This window comes from Polypterus senegalus, chromosome 1 (assembly GCF_016835505.1).
Source record: "Polypterus senegalus isolate Bchr_013 chromosome 1, ASM1683550v1, whole genome shotgun sequence".
Classification (NCBI taxonomy): domain Eukaryota; kingdom Metazoa; phylum Chordata; class Cladistia; order Polypteriformes; family Polypteridae; genus Polypterus; species Polypterus senegalus.
The window spans coordinates 296,716,366-296,734,731 of record NC_053154.1 but is presented as its reverse complement, the minus strand read 5'-3'; the positions used below and the strand labels follow the sequence as shown (position 1 = coordinate 296,734,731).

Sequence of the window (18,366 nt, the reverse complement as noted above, 5' to 3'; positions counted from 1 at the left end):
TGATAAATGAATAAATATTCTTTAGAAAAAGCCTGTTACAGGCAAATTCAGAATAAAGGACTTTGTAACTATTTCTAAATTATAATATAAGAAGGGTCCTCAAAGAACATAAATTATAATTTAAGAAGGCTCCTCGAAGAAGGTGCACAAGTGATACAAAATAGTTTCTTATGCTGTGCCCTATGACCATGATATTTACTCAAATATGATTTTCTTGCAACATTTTCATGCAGTGGCATAATAAAATGAAAACTGATTTGGATTCAGAGGATATAGGTTATAACATAGAAGAAGACAGAATCATCAATAAGGTGATAATTAATCAAAATGTGTTTTTATATTTTTATAGTTGAGATTGGTTGAAGTATTTAAGGAGTTGTTTGTAGTGATATTTGAATTTTATTAGCTACACCAAATTCGATTCCATGGCACTTCTGTGATAAACTTTAGTTCTACTTAGCAGGACAATTGTGAAAGCAAGCTATTGATCTATGTATTTCAAATGTGAGATTATTTTACATAGTATGACATGAGCCATGTTGTTCTTAAAAGGAATTAAAGAAGTTGTTTTTACCATTTTTGTAGTGAATGAAATGTTATATTTAATGGATACAATATAATTATTTTGACTGAGACTGGGGTGCATTACAGAACTGCCATTTATGCAACATGCCAGTTAAAATTTAGAAGGTATGATAGGCATTTGTTTGCCCTTCCTTTATAATTCAAATAAGTGCATGCTTTTCTTTCTTAAATGATAGTCTAGGCTTAGTAATGATCCCATTATAACATGTTTAGGTTTGTCCTGCCACTGATGTGTCTATACAGTGCCTTAGTAGCCACACCCCATTGTAGTGTGCTTATTATCTTTAATTTTGTTAAATAAAGACTTGCATTGCTGGAATACCTGGCTGCCAGTCCAAAAAGTACTTGTTTTTCTAAGCAGTGAATGTATAATTTTATTTAAGATGAATAAAATATTGAAACACAAATGTGGCACTCAAACAAAAAACCCTGCAAGATAGCTGAAAACAAATGACCTTAAATATAAGTTCACCAAATCCTTATTTATAAAATTCCATTCAGGGACGGTTTGGCATGATTAAAATTAAATTAAGTATTTATTTCCAGCTATCTGTTTTCTATTATTGCTTTTTCAATTACAGCATTGCTAGGTGCAAGGTATTATCCACCTCTGGACAACTCTGTGCCAATTCAATTTAAATTATAATTATTCCAAATATTCAGTAAATAGTACTGTTTTTAAGCTTATGTTAAAACTACTGGACAAAAAAGAAAAGTAAAATAAAGTACAATAATGCCCCAGCAGCAACATTGTTTGAACTGGTAGCTTCTGAATTAAACCTACTGCTTTTCTTTGTTAACCAGAGTAAATGTATTGATTATTGCTAAACAAATATTCCTTTAAAGCAGCATTAATGCTAACTGCATTCTTAATGACATCCTCAGAATAAGTTCAGTGCACGTTCATTTGCATTAAGATAATAAAATCTGCTGGACAAAATGTAGTCCATCCAGATCCCCAGTTTCTCAGGTTTCTGTGGTTTTCTATATATTTTAAAATGCTGCTGTTTCAGACCACTGGACTAAGAATTTATACTGTGGGTAACTATAATGGAATAATGCCTAGTTACTGATTTTCAGTGTTATATGAGAATTTACTTTAGTGAAATTCCAGATTTTGTTGCATTACTATTGAAAGGTTACTTTTTAATATGGGCAAATGTTACTTTCAGTATTTGTTTCAGTATGCATAGAATGAAGTGTCAATAGTATTTATGAATTCAAGTTAATGTGTTGTGTGAATGGTATAATGAAATTTTCACTTAAATGTCTCCCACAAGCATGCAAAAAGTTAATACAAGATCATACATTGAATGTAACTTTCACTTAAATTTTGTGTTTGTGTGTGCACTTCTACAACTGAATCCACAGACTGATATGGTTTCAGTTGTGAAGGTGGTTTTTGAAGTAAAATGTGGTTTATAGTCGTAGTCATGTCATTTCTTGGTGTCAGGATAGCTCTCTCCCTCAACCATGACACGTTGTTTTCATTGGAAAGTTCAATATGGCGGCCGACAGTGGCGTCATACCACCGAAATAAGTACGTACATTGATTTCGGTTAGCACAGGGAAGCTGCCTACCAAATTTCGTGAAGATGGGGCCATGAATAAGAAAGTTTAACATGGCGGACGTTGTTGACCATTATGACCGTTACACGTAAAATTTCGAAATGAAACCTGCTTAACTTTTGTAAGTAAGCTGTAAGGAATGAGCCTGCCAAATTTTAGCCTTCTACCTACACGGGAAGTTGGAGAATTAGTGTGAGTCAGTGGGGGCTTTGCCTTTTATTAGTATAGATATACAGCATATATTTATGTATGTATGTAAGTATGTATGTATGTGTATATATATATATATATATATATATATATATATATATATATTTATATATGTGTGTGTATATATTTATATATGTGTGTATATAATATATGCAGTGCTTCCGGAAAGTATTCACAGCGCATCACTTTTTCCACATTTTGTTATGTTACAGCCAAAATGGATTAAATTCATTTTTTTCCTCAGAATTGTACACACAACACCCCATAATGACAACATGAAAAAAGTTTACTTAAGGTTTTTGCAAATTTATTAAAAATAAAAAAACTGAGAAATCACATGTACATAAGTATTCACAGCCTTTGCCATGACGCTCAGAATTGAGCTCTGGTGCATCCTGTTTCCCCTGATCATCCTTGAGATGCTTCTTCAGCTTAATTGAAGTCCACCTGTGGTAAATTCAGTTGATTGGACATGATTTGGAAATGCACACACCTGTCTATATAAGGTACCACAGTTGACAGTTCATGTCAGAGCACAAGCGAAGCATGAAGTCAAAGGAATTGTCTGTAGACCTCCGAGACAGGATTGTCTCGAGGCACAAATCTGGGGAATGTTACAGGAAAATTTCTGCTGCTTTGGAGTTCCCAATGAGCACAGTGGCCTCCATAATCCGTAAGTGGAAGAAGTTCGAAACCACCAGGACTCTTCCTAGAGCTGGCCGGCCATCTAAACTGAGCGATCGGGGTAGAAGGGCCTTAGTCAGGGAGGTGAACAAGAATCCGATGGTCACTCTGTCGGATCTCCAGAGGTCCTCTGTGGAGAGAGGAGAACCTTCCAGAAGGACAACCATCTCTGCAGCAATCCACCAACCAGGCCTGTATGGTAGAGTGGCCAGATGGAAGCCACTCCTTAGTAATTGGCACATGGCAGCCCGCCTGGAGTTTGCCAAAAGGCACCTGAAACAAATATCTCTGGTCGGATGAGACAAAGATTGAACTCTTTGGTGTGAATGCCAGGTGTCACGTTTGGAGGAGACCAGGCACCGCTCATCACCAGGCCAATACCATCCCTACAGTGAAGCATGATGGTGGCATCATCATGCTGTGAGGATGTTTTTCAGTGGCAGGAACTGAGAGACTAGTCAGGATAAAGGAAAAGATGACTGCAGCAATATACAGAGATATCCTGGATGAAAACCTGCTCCAGAGCGCTCTTGACCTCAGACTGGGGCGACGGTTCATCTTTTAGCAGGACAGCGACCCTAAGCACACAGCCAAGATATCAAAGGAGTGGCTTCAGGACAACTCTGTGAATGTCCTTGAGTGGCCCAGCCAGAGCCCAGACTTGAACCTGATTGAACATCTCTGGAGAGATCTTAAAATGGCTGTGCACCGACTCTTCCCATCCAACCTGATGGAGCTTGAGAGGTGCTGCAAAGAGGAATGGGCGAAACTGGCCAAGGATAGGTGTGCCAAGCTTGTGGCATCATATTTAAAAAGACTTGAGGCTGTAATTGCTGCCAAAGGTGCATCGACAAAGTATTGAGCAAAGGCTGTGAATACTTATGTACACGTGATTTCTCAGTTTTTTTATTTTTAATAAATTTGCAAAAATCTCAAGTAAACTTTTTCACGTTGTCATTATGGGGTGTTGTGTGTAGAATTCTGAGGAAAAAAATGAATTTAATCCATTTTGGAATAGGCTGTAACATAACAAAATGTGGAAAAAGTGATGCGCTGTGAATACTTTCCGGATGCACTGTATATGTATGTGTATGTAATATATATACTTATGTGTATATACATAAGAATGTGTATATAATATATATATTTATGTGTATATACATATGTATGTGTATATTCTATATATATGTATGTATGTGTATATTATATATATTTGTATATATAATATGTATGTATGTATGTGTATATGTATATATGTATACAGTTAGGTCCATAAATATTTGGACAGAGACAACTTTTTTCTAATTTTGATTCTGTACATTACCACAATGAATTTTAAATGAAACAACTCAGATGCAGTTGAAGTGCAGACTTTCAGCTTTAATTCAGTGGGTTGAACAAAAAGATTGCATAAAAATGAGAGGCAACTAAAGCATTTTTTTAACACAATCCCTTCATTTCAGTGGCTCAAAAGTAATTGGACAATTGGCTCAAAGGCTATTTCATGGGCAGGTGTGTTCAAGTCCGTCGTTATGTCATTATCAATTAAGCAGATAAAAGGCCTGGAGTTGATTTGAGGTGTGGTGCTTGCATGTGGAAGATTTTGCTGTGAACAGACAACATGCGGTCAAAGGAGCTCTCCATGCAGGTGAAAGAAGCCATCCTTAAGCTGTGAAAACAGAAAAACCCATCCGAGAAATTGCTACAATATTACGAGTGGCAAAATCTACAGTTTGGTACATCCTGAGAAAGAAAGCAAGCACTGGTGAACTCAGCAACGCAAAAGACCTGGACGTCCACGGAAGACAACAGTGGTGGATGATCGCAGAATCATTTCCATGGTGAAGAGAAACCCCTTCACAACAGCCAACCAAGTGAACAACACTCTCCAGGGGTAGGCATATTGATATCCAAGTCTACCATAAAGAGAAGACTGCATGAAAGTAAATACAGAGGGTGCACTGCAAGGTGCAAGCCACTCATAAGCCTCAAGAATAGAAAGGCTAGATTGGACTTTGCTAAAGAACATCTAAAAAGCCAGCACAGTTCTGGAAAAACATTCTTTGGACAGATGAAACCAAGATCAACCTCTACCAGAATGATGGCAAGAAAAAGTATGGAGAAGGCATGGAACAGCTCATTATCCAAAGCATACCACATCATCTGTAAAACACGGTGGAGGCAGTGTGATGGCTTGGCGTGCATGGCTGCCAGTGGCACTGGGACACTAGTGTTTATTGATGATGTGACACAGGACAGAAGCAGCCGAATGAATTCTGAGGTGTTCAGAGACATACTGTCTGCTCAAATCCAGCTAAATGCAGTCAAATTGATTGGGCGGCATTTCATGATACAGATGGACAATGACCCAAAACATACAGCCAAAGCAACCCAGGAGTTTATTAAAGCAAAGAAGTGGAAAATTCTTGAATGGCCAAGTCAGTCACCTGATCTTAACCCAATTGAGCATGCATTTCACTTGTTGAAGACTAAACTTCGGATAGAAAGGCCCACAAACAAACAGCAACTGAAAGCCGCTGCAGTAAAGGCCTGACAGAGCATTAAAAAGGAGGAAACCCAGCATCTGGTGATGTCCATGAGTTCAAGACTTCAGGCTGTCATTGCCAGCAAAGGGTTTTCAACCAAGTATTAGAAATGAACATTTTATTTCCAGTTATTTAATTTGTCCAATTACTTTTGAGCCCCTGAAATAAAGGGATTGTGTTAAAAATGCTTTAGTTGCCTCACATTTTATGCAATCTTTTGTTCAATCCACTGAATTAAAGCTGAAAGTCTGCACTTCAACTTCATCTGAGTTGTGTCCTTGAAAATTCATTGTGGTAATGTACAGAACCAAAATTAGAAAAAAGTTGTCTCTGTCCAAATATTTATGGACCTAACTGTATATGGATGCATGTATATACATGCATATTCCATGATGCTTCACTCATTATGTTTCAATATTATGTTTGCATTTTCCTTGGTAAATATGTAATTATTATAGTATTAACTATGTAAAATAAAAATAAGTTAAATAAAATGTAATTGCTCATTTTACTTTCTTAGAGTATATTCATATTGGCAGCAATATACAGTATGTGAGCAGCTCTCAAGGATAGCATAGTGTAAGGAAAGAAGACTCCAGGCCATTACTTTGCTGATGTTGTTCTGTCAACACTATCACATACCCTGCTGCACATAATACATTGTTATCTAAGCCATAATTCTGCTTGGAATTGTTTAATGTGTTAAACAGAAAGAGAACTTAAACTGAACAGTGCTAAACCCATGTGTATAAAAATAATCCCACTCCACAAATCAGTCCTTTGCAAGACAAGATAAAAGCCCAAGCCACAGAAAATGCTTCTGTACACTCGAGATCCTGTAGTATGTGTGTACGTATTAGGTTAAGTTAAATAACGAGTGAACATGTGAGTGAGAGATGAACTAAAGCTGCATTTCCAGACCTATGCAGTAGCCTCTTATAAATATTCTGTAATTATTTGTAAAATAACTTTTCTGTAGTCCAGTGCTTTCATCTAATTTCATCTAGGTTTTGTTACATTGCAGAAATTGGTACTATATCAGAATACTAAAATCCAAAGATGTTGTTTTTTTCTGGGGCAGCTCTGATTTCTAAAGGAAAATTATATTAATATGATTATGTAATATGTTTATGCACAGGTACCTTGATACATTCTTTTGGGTTTTTGAAACACACTAAATTTCAGTGTGTTCATTTTCTATCTCATTTAAATTTGTGATTTCTGGAAAATACTGATATGTTAAATCATTATTTCTTGTAAATATGAAGCTGTAAGTAAGATGCTCACTATTTGCTTTTGAATTCTGAAGCATTTTTTTGCCCCACTACAGTGTTACTGACAACCACAACCGTTTTCTGCATCATTAGGCAGGAGCCAACCCTAGATGGGACAAAAAATAATTATAGAATGTGCAGGCACTTACTGTACACATGCATTCTTTTAATTCTAACTCTTATGCCTGGATGTGTCGACTCGAATATAATATATTGTTCAATGAGGATAATGAATTATAGTTCATACAGATTCTTTCACAGAAAGGATTGCTATAAAGCATTTATGAACTAAGTAATATTCTCTTGTGAATGGAGTGAGGTTGTAATGAATAAATAACTAAATTATACAGTACCTTGACAATTCTGACTTGTTGCCACATTTACAGCCTTATGAAAATATATTTTCAGATATCAATAATTCTGTTAACAGTGGATTTTTTTTTTTTTGTTTTGTGGCAGGTAAAATTCTTTTCAGGCGAAGTCATGTCCGAGATGTTGCAATAAAAAGACTTAGACCCATTGATGATTACTGCCGGGTAAGGGGTTAATTTAATTTTCTTACATAAAATAGATGAGTATTATGTCTTTTTTGTGAATAACAAATTACATGAATTATTCAAAAGATCTGTCATCATAAAATAGTTTGTTTAAATAATCAGTTCCTTCGGAGAACTTCCCTTCTGTTGTATGCTGTATCTTATGATGTCAGCTAAAATACAGAAAAAATTAAGCAGGCTTGCTTTGCTTTAGCATGTTTGAGTAGCACTCAATAATAAAAATGTAATCCAGTAATAACAATAAGCAAAAACACAAGAACATTCACCAACACCAAGTGCATTCAGTGTATAGCAAAAGGATATTAATTCCCATGAGCCTTATAGTGCTGGGAGCAGACCCTCAACAGAGATTGAGAGGTCTCCCTTTCTGGGGAGTACCCCATGGGATGTGGCAGAACAGGTTTAGGCAAATAGAAACTACATAATAAACAAAATCTAATTTTCAGTGCTTGTTTCATTTAATACTCTCCTAAAACATATGAATTTTCAAAGGTTTTAATATTTCTAGATGCATAAAACATATTTCAAAGAGTTGAATGGGGTTAGGTATTTAGAGTTATCTCCCCCAGTAAGTCTTTTATGGTGCCATTGAGCTGAGATGTTTATTAAAATTATGATAAAAATTATAGTTGATTATAATTGTTAATCTTGCCTGACACTGTGCCAAATTGAATAACTGAATAATTAGTCAGCTTAATGTGCGTGTTTCTGCATGAATATTAGCTAAAATAGTAATGTCTTCATTTTCTTGTTTATCTGATTGAAAAAAGTATAATGTTCTCAGGTTTTTTTTTTTTTTTTGTTTTTTTTTTAATTATTATGGTTAGCAGAATTGAAAGTCAAACTTGGGGATATAGTCAGGGCCATAGCTAATAGTATAAGCTGTATTTTAGAGAATAAGCATAATAATGTGCCAAACAAGTAGCTGTTGAATGAGATGACAAGCAGGACAGTTAATAAAGGTATAAGTAAAAAATAGTGGCCTCTTGAATACCATAAGCAGACACTCAAAACAGTGTAAACACATCCATCCATCCATTATCCAACCCAAACATCAGTTAGCATTATGGTTCTTAATAAGATGTACTGTATATAATAGATATTAATTGATTATCGATCTTAAAGGGAGAGTTTGGTATTTTTCAAGTACAGTATGTTATTTCATCACAAACTTGGTATATATGCATTTGCCACACAAAATTGTTTTCTAAAAAGTGCTTTCTATTAATAAAAAAAAAAAATCTGTACTGCACTGGTGCCATTGTAGTCTATGGGGCAACAGAGTGAAAAGCTTAAACCAAACACATGAGTAGCAAGGTTAAGAGGCATTTAACAGACTTTGTACATGTAAATGTTACCGTAATAATTTTTTTAGAAATTAATAACATTTTAAACTTGACATAATTAATATATTCGGAATTCGATATTTGAAACTGAACACCAATGTCATGAATTATGTAACTTTGTATTGTACCTACTGTATGCTATTTTGATTTGTAGAAGTTTGTGATTATAACTTACAAAATTTTCTCAATTTTTAAAAATTGTCTGTAAAAAAGTAAAAAGATGTGTATTTTCTTCTTAAGGTTCCATAATTAGGCCTAATGTTTGGTTTTATTACTATTTATGTAGTTACATGAAAATACTATTACCAAAGTGCCACCCAAAACAATTATTGACTACTCACCCCATGCAATACCTCTGTGAGCCCAAAATCATTTAAAAACATAGTCTGGATATCTTATGAGCCTTGTCTAGTATTGGTTTCTAGTTTAACTTGGATTACAAGTTTAAAGTATTGAAATACATTGATATTTTATGAAAATCGAGCTTTCTTTCTCAAATAATAAACATTTGTTTTGATTTAATGTGTTTTGTTTCACATGTTTTTTAATGAATATTACAAAATAATATACATGTTGTCCATAAAGTAGTTCAACCACTTAAAAATGATCACACCAATTAATTATTATGTACCATTTAAAAAAGGCATGCAGTAAAGCATGCAGTAAATTACTTGGTATAGTAATTAATCAAAAGTGCATTATTGCTAACTTGATTGGATCATTATGTTATTCACAAAGATTGGAAAAAATTACGCATAATTTATTAAGTCAGCTGTTAAAGTAACATGACTAGGAGTGCAATGAGACCTTGCAACCAGATGGACACATAGATACAGAGGTGGACACACAGACACTTGTCCTTTAATTAAGGTGGATGGTTAGTCAAAAAGACTGAATTGGCAATATGCATACTTTGCTAATCATGGAAAGGAAGTTGTGCCTCTCAAGCTCCATGTGCCTATTTTAATTCTTTATTTTCTTCCTCACAGTCTCTTGTACGGCTGCCTGCCTTCATCTCCCAGAGTGAGGATGTGTTGAGGTTTTTTGAGACTCGGCCTGAGGACCTCAATCCTCCAAAGGAGTAAGTTTTCCCATATAAAACAGTGTATAAAATCTGCATTATGCCTGCATATTTCTTTTTATATTGTTATTAAGGAAGCCTTAAAGATGATTGGCTCAGAGTGTTTAACAGGTTTTCAAGATAAAAAGGAGACCCTTGCAAATAGGGTAAATTGCACAGGTTGAATAAAAAGTCAGAAATCAAACAAAGAGGACTTAAAAACCTTAAGGGACAAAGATCTTTTTATTTTAAGGCTTTCCATCTACAACATGTTTACTTGAACGTTTTGGCAGTTAAATTCTTCAAACTGAATTTTGCACTGATGTTATCTCTTAATTATGCCTGTTTGCATGATCCCATTTGTGATTATTATTTTGCTATCTAAACATAATTATAAGAAAGACTTTGAAATATGAGAAGTTTTCAGATGCTGAGCTATCTACTTTTGTTGGAAGGAAATTTTTCTGCGTGACAGGAAAAAGAGAGAGTGGCATGCAGGAGTAGTCTGTGTGATTATTTCTAAGAATAGATGAAAGAAATAAAATTATATTGGCAATGTTTCCTTCATGCAATGTCTCTTTTTCAGTCAGATGTGAAAAAATTCAGCTATGCAGAATTTGTAGCTTATATATGAAAATGTAAAACTTTTTAGAATTTAGAATCCAACATTGTCAGTAATTATCTATCTATATTATATATTTATTATATAAGAAATCCTGCAACAAGACTTTTTGTTAGATTTTTTCAAGTCCCGCAAGTCAGGCGTTGGCAATGAGATGTTTTCAAGTCACGCCCTCCTCTCAACCATATTCAACCACACACATGGTCCTATCACCTCTCATTCATGTGAATGCTTTTGAAAGACAGTTTTTGCTTTCCCAGCTCTTATAAATTTTAACGTTTTCTTCACTTTATGTTCCCAATTAAAGAAGACATATTATGTCCAAATCTTATTGAAGAATTTCATCACGAAGGGTTATCAACAGTAAAAATGTGAACATGGGCAATCATAGCACTGGGAAATGAAGTCAAATAAATTAACATCAAAAATGTTGATCGGTTACATGGCAAATTGGTTAAATGCGTACCAACAGACTATGCTGAAACTGTTGGTGGTGATTGTGCAGAAGATGAAAATATCAACTTACAATATCCCGAAGAATATTGGCAACTGTTAACACTGTCCGGTCTTCCTCCGCACAAATTACTGTAGAAAGAAGGATGTATCCTAGAAAGGTAATATAACACATCTTCCACGTATAACATCAGACAACAAAGCAGATCTTGATATGCCATTCATATTAAAATGTTAACAGTTTTAAGTTAGAATAGCTTTTGCAAAGACAATTTACAAATCTCAGAGCTAAACATTCAACAAAGTTGTTTTGTTTAATAGAGGGAAAGAAACGAAATTCAATCACGGGCAGTTATACATTGTGTTGTCACGATGAAATTCCAAACACAGGATCACAATTCAATGCGATATTGATGAAAATTGAATTGCAAAAATAGTTTTTACTGAAGTTTAAAATGTTTTTGCGTGTTAATTTCAAAGCCAAACATAACTAAATCGTATTACGCAACAAGTAACATGAAACATAACTTACTTTCAAATTATTAAGTTTCACTATTTTTTAATATGGTTAATTACTCGCTGTAATGTAAAATAGTTAGTAAATTGTATAGCCGCATTCCCTTTCTCTTTCTTTTCTTCTCTTCTTACTTAATTAAAGAGTATTAAATTTCAGTACATTGCTGTTTGGGTTTAATACTAAAGTTATTTTACATTGAGTTATTTTACATTTATGTTTTAACATAAAACTTTATTTGTAGATATCACTGTCATCCGGACATTCAATAGGAGAGAAATTACTAAGTTCTTTTTGCATTGGTGCAACAGTGTGAGGGCTGCACAACTTTCTGCTAAAAGTAACCTTACTTGTAGTAAATGCATTTTATTTATAAGTAAAAGAAGATCTCAAAGAACAGACCTCTTGGGTCCATTTATCATGCCAGTTCATATACTGTACATAAAACACAATTTCTTTTGTTTTTAATGTACAGCTTTGTATTCTTGAAATTTGTCTTGCAGGCATTTCACATGTTAAGTCAGGTATTGACATGAATTTTTCACCCTTACCCAGGAGCAGTGGAAGCACTTATGTGTCTTAATGAGTGGCAGACTGAAGGTCATGATGACATTGTGATGGTTGGGTCACTTGCCCTTCAACTAGGGAATCCAGGTTCAATTCCCATTCATTATGTTAAACTTCATCTTTAAACATGCACTTCGGTAACACTTTTATTTTTCTCGGTCACAAGCCTCTACTTTTTTGAAAACAGTGTATGTATGTTTGCTCCAACATCACTCAAAAATTAGTTGTATGTATCTTCATGAAAATTGTATAATAACTCAGGCATAGTTCAATATAAGCTTTTTGTTGTGTCCTGATGTACTGTGACAGGGCAAGATTTATTGAGTAGTCTTCCTTGTTTGAGTTTTTTTTCCTCATTATTTTTGTTTTGCTCTTCTAATCTGTTAATTTCTCTCTGTCAATTTTCTTATTTTTTCCACATATAAAGTTTTGTCTTTCACATGCAAAAAATCATACTGGCCAGCATTATATTATCAATGTTTAATATATTTGTTTAACCTGGGTACTATTTATTATTCAAGAATAACAAATTTGAAAAGCAGCGTGCCACTGCAGGAACACATCAGCACTTTATTTCAGTTGGCTACTTTGATGACCCCTTCCATTCCACAGTAAACTGAAGTAACAAAACCACAGTGTTTTAACAAGTGCCAGGAAAATCAAATGTAATAAAATCTGGCCCATGACATCAACAAAAGCATTATTAACTTTATTGAAAACTAAATGCAGATGTCAGCTGTATGATAGAAAAACGTCAGCAGTCAGCACATTAGCTTTATTGTGTGTAGTCTTTTTTAGGCTTAGAAAAAGACTTGATTTTGATCAGTGACAACCCTTTGATATATAAATATCCTATAATGCTATAACAGACACATTTGATCAGATTGTTTTTAACACCAGAATCCCTGAAGCCTACAAAAATATCGTAATGCCGGGCCAATTTAAATTCCCTTGCAGCTCCTCATCAGCGTCTTTGTTTTGCAAATGTGTCAGTCAGCACAAGCAGGAAGCAGCCTTTTATCCTATCCTATCCACCTCCAAGGCAGGTGAATTCAAGTCGGACAGAAAATTTCCCGAGCTGAAGTCTCTTTATCTGGGAGTGAGGTGTCTAGAATTATATAGGGTCAATAATATATTGTTATTTGGAATATATACATTTCATGTATGTTATGTGTCTACAATGATCTGTATAAATGTAGGATGACAAGAACTGTGAGGCAAGAAATGTTGAACACATAACTAAATCAGTAACTTTTTTGATGTTAAAGTAATAATGACAAAATGTTGGATGTGAAGTGTATAATGAAGTCCAAATATCAAATAAATACTTCCACAAAAGGTATAACAAAACAATTGTGCTTATATTCAAGAATATAACTGAAGAAAAAGAAATTATTCAATTTACATTTTGCTGTCAATGTGTAAAAACCGAAGCCCGAATTTCAATTGACACAAAGCAGACATGCCTGCTTGGCTGGTGCACAGGTAAAAACTGCTGTTTCATAACCAAGAGGTTGTGGGTTTGATCCTGGGTCCTCCCCAAGTTTACCGTTTGGAGTAATGCTATTATTTTTACTATTATATAATAAAAACATACATTTGACTTGAGTCTTATACCCAGTGTAAATGTTTGCTGCTTGTTAAAGGATATTGCTAAAGGGGTATAAGCAGACACACAAATGCTGGTGAATCATGTCTTCTTGGTATCTTGTTGTCACTTGAATTTTTTTTAAGGGGGTCCATGTATATGTCTTTTCTTCATTAAGGAGGAAATGCTCATTTAATGCATTCTCTAACTTTAAATATTGTGAGTTTTCTAGGAGACCTATATAGAGAATGGTGTGGTGATCAAAATAAAACTCAACATGTAAGCAAAGATAAAAAGAGCTTTTTCGGGCCTGGGATGTTTTTTTAAATAACATTTGGTATTCTGCAGATAGCCATGAGTAATGATAAGTGTTCCTGGGGATACTGATAGTCACACCACTGTAGGACTACTCCTCTTTGCAGAGAGGCTTGAAATATTCCTGTAGATTTTCAGAGGTGAGCCCAACATGTCATTCTGTGATAACCAGAGAAGAAAACTGGGGTCCTGCTTCATATATTGGGTCAAGCAGCATTAGAAACAGGCTTAGCTCCTTAAAGGCTGCAACTGTAGATCGCTTATATTTTAGACATCCGTGGACATGATTTGACTATTGTTGGTATGATGTATATTGTGTGTGTAAGAGCGATGTATAGTTCTAGGCAGCTTTTTAGCAAAAAAAAAAAATCAAACCATAACTTTCAAATACTCGTCTGTTGCCAGTATTTTATGCTTAAAGGATGTTTATTACATGATTTTTTTTTTGTGAACTGAGTGTCAGTATTGGTTTTGTTTTATTTGGAACATGGAACACAGATGAGCTTTCAGTGGCAGTGCTCAAAGTAGGAGAAAGTTCCATACTACCCCCAGAACAGATTTATTGTGAAAGCAAATCAAGTTAGCCAGCACTGGAGTCTGTAGAAGACGCACACTTAAAATTGGTAGAGAAAGAAAAAGTGGAGTTAAGGTGCTTACAGTAAATGTGGCAAACAAAACAAGCATTCTCTTTTTTTGGTTAGTTAAAACTTAATTCATTTTATTTTTGTATAACACATCTTCTGTGCACTTACTTTTATTATATCTGTATAATGTGTAACAGCAAAATCCATAATATCGCCCTAAGATAAACACATTTATCAAAGTAAGCACACAGTAAACCAGAAATCAGATAATATGAACAAAGTCATTATATAAATTCATGTTAACATTACATTTTAAGATATTGTCAATTTACTGTGGAGGAGAGGAAATCTGCAATTAACAGCATTCTTCTACAAAATAAGTGTCTGGGAGCTTGTGGTTGTTTATAAGAGAAAGAATCACAGTTTACTGACCTAGGCCATTTGGCCATTATCATCCTTTGATGCATTCTTCAGTTACATAAGGACTTGGTAGAGTCTGCAACTGCATAAAATGAAGTAAAATAGGGTGGTCTGATACTGCGCCAGTTAACTGCTGAACATTCAGATTTCCTATTATTCTATCTCCATCCTTGGAAAGCAACAGTAGTTTGACAAGAGTAGCAGTCAAATAGAATTGAAGATGGTCAGTAAAAATTGAAAGTGATTCAAATTGTTTTCTTTTTGAAAAAATATCTTCGTAGCATTGTTATAATGTGCACAGCCTCATTAGTAGTTTTGTCATAGTATAAGCAAAAGTATTAAATCATCAGCTTAGAAATAAATTCTGAAAGTAGAGGAAATGACACATTGCTCCATTGGTTTGGGGCCTTGTAGCTAAATGCTTGACCTCCTCAATTAGGATTATTTGACCAGCAGCTTCCAGTTGTAATATCTGCACTGGTATACTGTTATATGTATTTATAAGCTATGTTACGTAAATAGGACCAAAGCAATTTAAGGGGAGAGAAAACATTTGTTTTATAGTGGACTACAAGCCAATGGGCTTAGAATGGAAGTTGGAAGGATTGTTAATTTATGTTCAGTAATAATCCTTGCAATAGCATTTAGATTTTTACTGATAGTTATAAAAAGAATGAATTGAACAGCCTGTGAATAAAATTACTGTAGTAGTCAATTCTACTTGAAATAAATGCTTTAATGAGCTACTCTTTATTATGCATAGTTGGAGAACATGTTACTATTCCTATAATTCTTCTGGCAAAAGCTTGTCTGTTTAGTGCAGCAGTATGAGTGCTAAAGGACTGTGTGTCATGGATAATGCCTAAATTAGGTTCCGATTTAACAACAATAATCTTCAGGCTTTCAGAGTTTGTAAGTGTGAATACCTTTTTATCATCTGTTATATTAGTTGTATTACTGTTCATTTGAGTTTTAAGAGTTAACTTAAGGCAAAAACATTTTATTCTGAAAGAATGATACTGGTCATCCACATAAAAATGAAAGTGGCTATTGAACTGCTGTATATCTTCCAGCAGTTAACATGTACAGTGAAAGCTATAGCAGTCCCAAGCAGGGCTGTGGAGTTGGAGTTGGAGAAAATTTTGGGTACGTGTAGTCTGGTTCGAAGTCGGCAAAAATGTACCGACTCCGACTCCTAATAAATTTAAATTGTAATGAAAAAAAATACAGCAAGTTTAAATGTCCCATTTCACAAACAATAGTCATAATTAACACTAGAAATCTATGAAAAAACTTGTAGATCCGTCCCACCTTAAAATGCTTCTCACCTCTCCATCAGTGTCTTTTGTCCTTTGAATGTGTTGATAAGCAGCAAACAGCAAGCAGCCTGCTATTACATCCCCACCCCGCACAGTTTTCTCAGCTCAAGTCTGTTTACCTGCGTGTCAGTTGCTTGGAGTTGTATAGAGTGAGAAGTCAAGCAAAATGACACCTTTAATAAATACTATATTGTTATTTGGAACGCTTGCATTTCATGTGTGTTCCATGTCTACAACAATCTATGCACAGTAAACACATTGTTAAAACAGAAAACGTTTTTCATGTTTTAGTAATAACTGACAAAATGTAGACATGAAGTGTATAATGTATAAAGCCTGAATTCCAAATATCAAAGAAACACTTTCACAAAAGGTACAAATATAACAGAACAAATGCGCTTCCATTCAAAAATATAACTGCAGAAAAAGCACCCACTTTTGGGTACAACATTGACACGCAGTTGCTATGATAGCTTAGGTGGCGCAACGGTATCAGCTGTTGGCTGGTAATCAAAGCTTCACAGGTTCGATCCCAGACGAGTGCGTTTTGAAAAGTGAGCTGCTCGTATTCTTACTATTTCAGAATATAAACATATATTTGATTCCAGTCTGTAACAGCCAGTGTAGTTTATGATACTTGTAAAGGTTAGCTTTGTTTTTTTTTTATTCAGTTTTATTCTCTCAGCCGCGTTCACGATCCCAACTCCACTCCTACCCCTCCACCCTGTATTTGACAGTGCTGTTTTCACATAGACCCGCTATAACAGAGGTAAACTCAAATCATGACAACAGTTCCACATCGGATCAAAAATGCACTTTTGCCATCGCTGTACTTTGTATATGTACATGGGAAGCTCTGCACTCTACTTGTGACTGTAGAAAGTAAGTAAAGAAATAAAGGTAAATGGGTAAATAACATTCGATCTGACTTTTATGTAAGTAAAATATAAATGTTAATGTTTTGGGCACATGCACCGTCCTTTGTATGTACGAGCCAGATCAAACTGGACATTCTCTGATCTGGAGGGATAAAAGCAGACACACAAACGCTGGTGAATCTACCTTCTTCATATCTCACCATCACTTTATTTTTTTTATTCAGTTTTATTGAGTGTTCCTGCTGCACTGAATAAACTCACACCTTCTGGTGCACGATGTCGAAGCAGCACGGAGAAAAAAAAGAAAGAGACAAATATATGGGACATTGGGCATATTAATCAGAAAACATCATCGCACTAATGCGATATTATTTGAAAACGAATAGCGTCAGATCGGGTGTGAATTTATGCTGGTGCTGTTACTTAGAGTCAGATCAGAAGAGGCGGGGGGTTAGTGCGTGATCTAATGTAGAATGTAAAATACAGTAATCCCTCCTCGATCGCGGGGGTTGCGTTCCAGACCCCCCCGCGATAGGTGAAAATCCGCGAAGTAGAAACCATATGTTTGTATGGTTATTTTTATATATTTTAAGCCCTTATAAACTCTCCCACACTGTTTATAAATATTCCCTGCAGAGTTATACAGCATAATCCCTTTGTATTCTCTTAGATATTAGGTAAGATTCATTGAAATTATGTAAATAAAAACACTGTTTATATACAGGAAAACCTAAATATTATTTTAAAGATATTGAGTGTCTCCGATATCACATATGTTACAGACAGGCCACCAGCAATAAATACGTACAATGCAACAAAAATAGTATACAGTAAATGTGTGTACAGTGACACTAAATGTACGTACATGTACTAAGTACTGTAAGTAGAAAATTAATTATGGTTACCCACCAACAATGACACGATGACTTGTCCGATAACAATGAGTTTTATTTTACTGCACGACAAAGGAGAGCGTTACAGCCCTTCTAAAGGAGCCACTTCAGGCAATTGTGAAGCACTGCCGTTGTTCTTCTTCTGGCAGTCTTCAATCCAAATCCCTAAAGCAGATTCCATCCAGACTACTGCCTTATTACATCCACTTACAACTTGTTTTGCACCCTGGTTAAAAGGACACTGCGGCCGTAGATCTTATATTCCTTTCCTACTTTTAAATAAAAGAATCGTAGCCTTCAACAAATCCAAAAGCGTTTACCTTTTCGCAATCGTTAACATCTTCCGTTTGCGCTTGGGCACGGCCCCTGAAGCAGTAGCAGA

The 18,366-nt window shown here is 35.0% G+C and overlaps 1 protein-coding gene across 4 annotated transcripts in view; it reads left to right on the top strand.

Annotated features, from left to right (window-relative positions):
* Positions 1-18,366, top strand: part of sh3pxd2aa (SH3 and PX domains 2Aa) — a 363,802-nt gene that overhangs the window by 112,140 nt on the left and 233,296 nt on the right. For all 4 annotated transcript variants that reach the window (XM_039776615.1, XM_039776608.1, XM_039776599.1 and 1 more), the window contains 2 exons: positions 7,328-7,404; positions 9,761-9,852. In XM_039776615.1, coding sequence (XP_039632549.1) covers positions 7,328-7,404; positions 9,761-9,852 — 169 coding nt within the window. The remainder of the gene's footprint in view (positions 1-7,327; positions 7,405-9,760; positions 9,853-18,366) is intronic.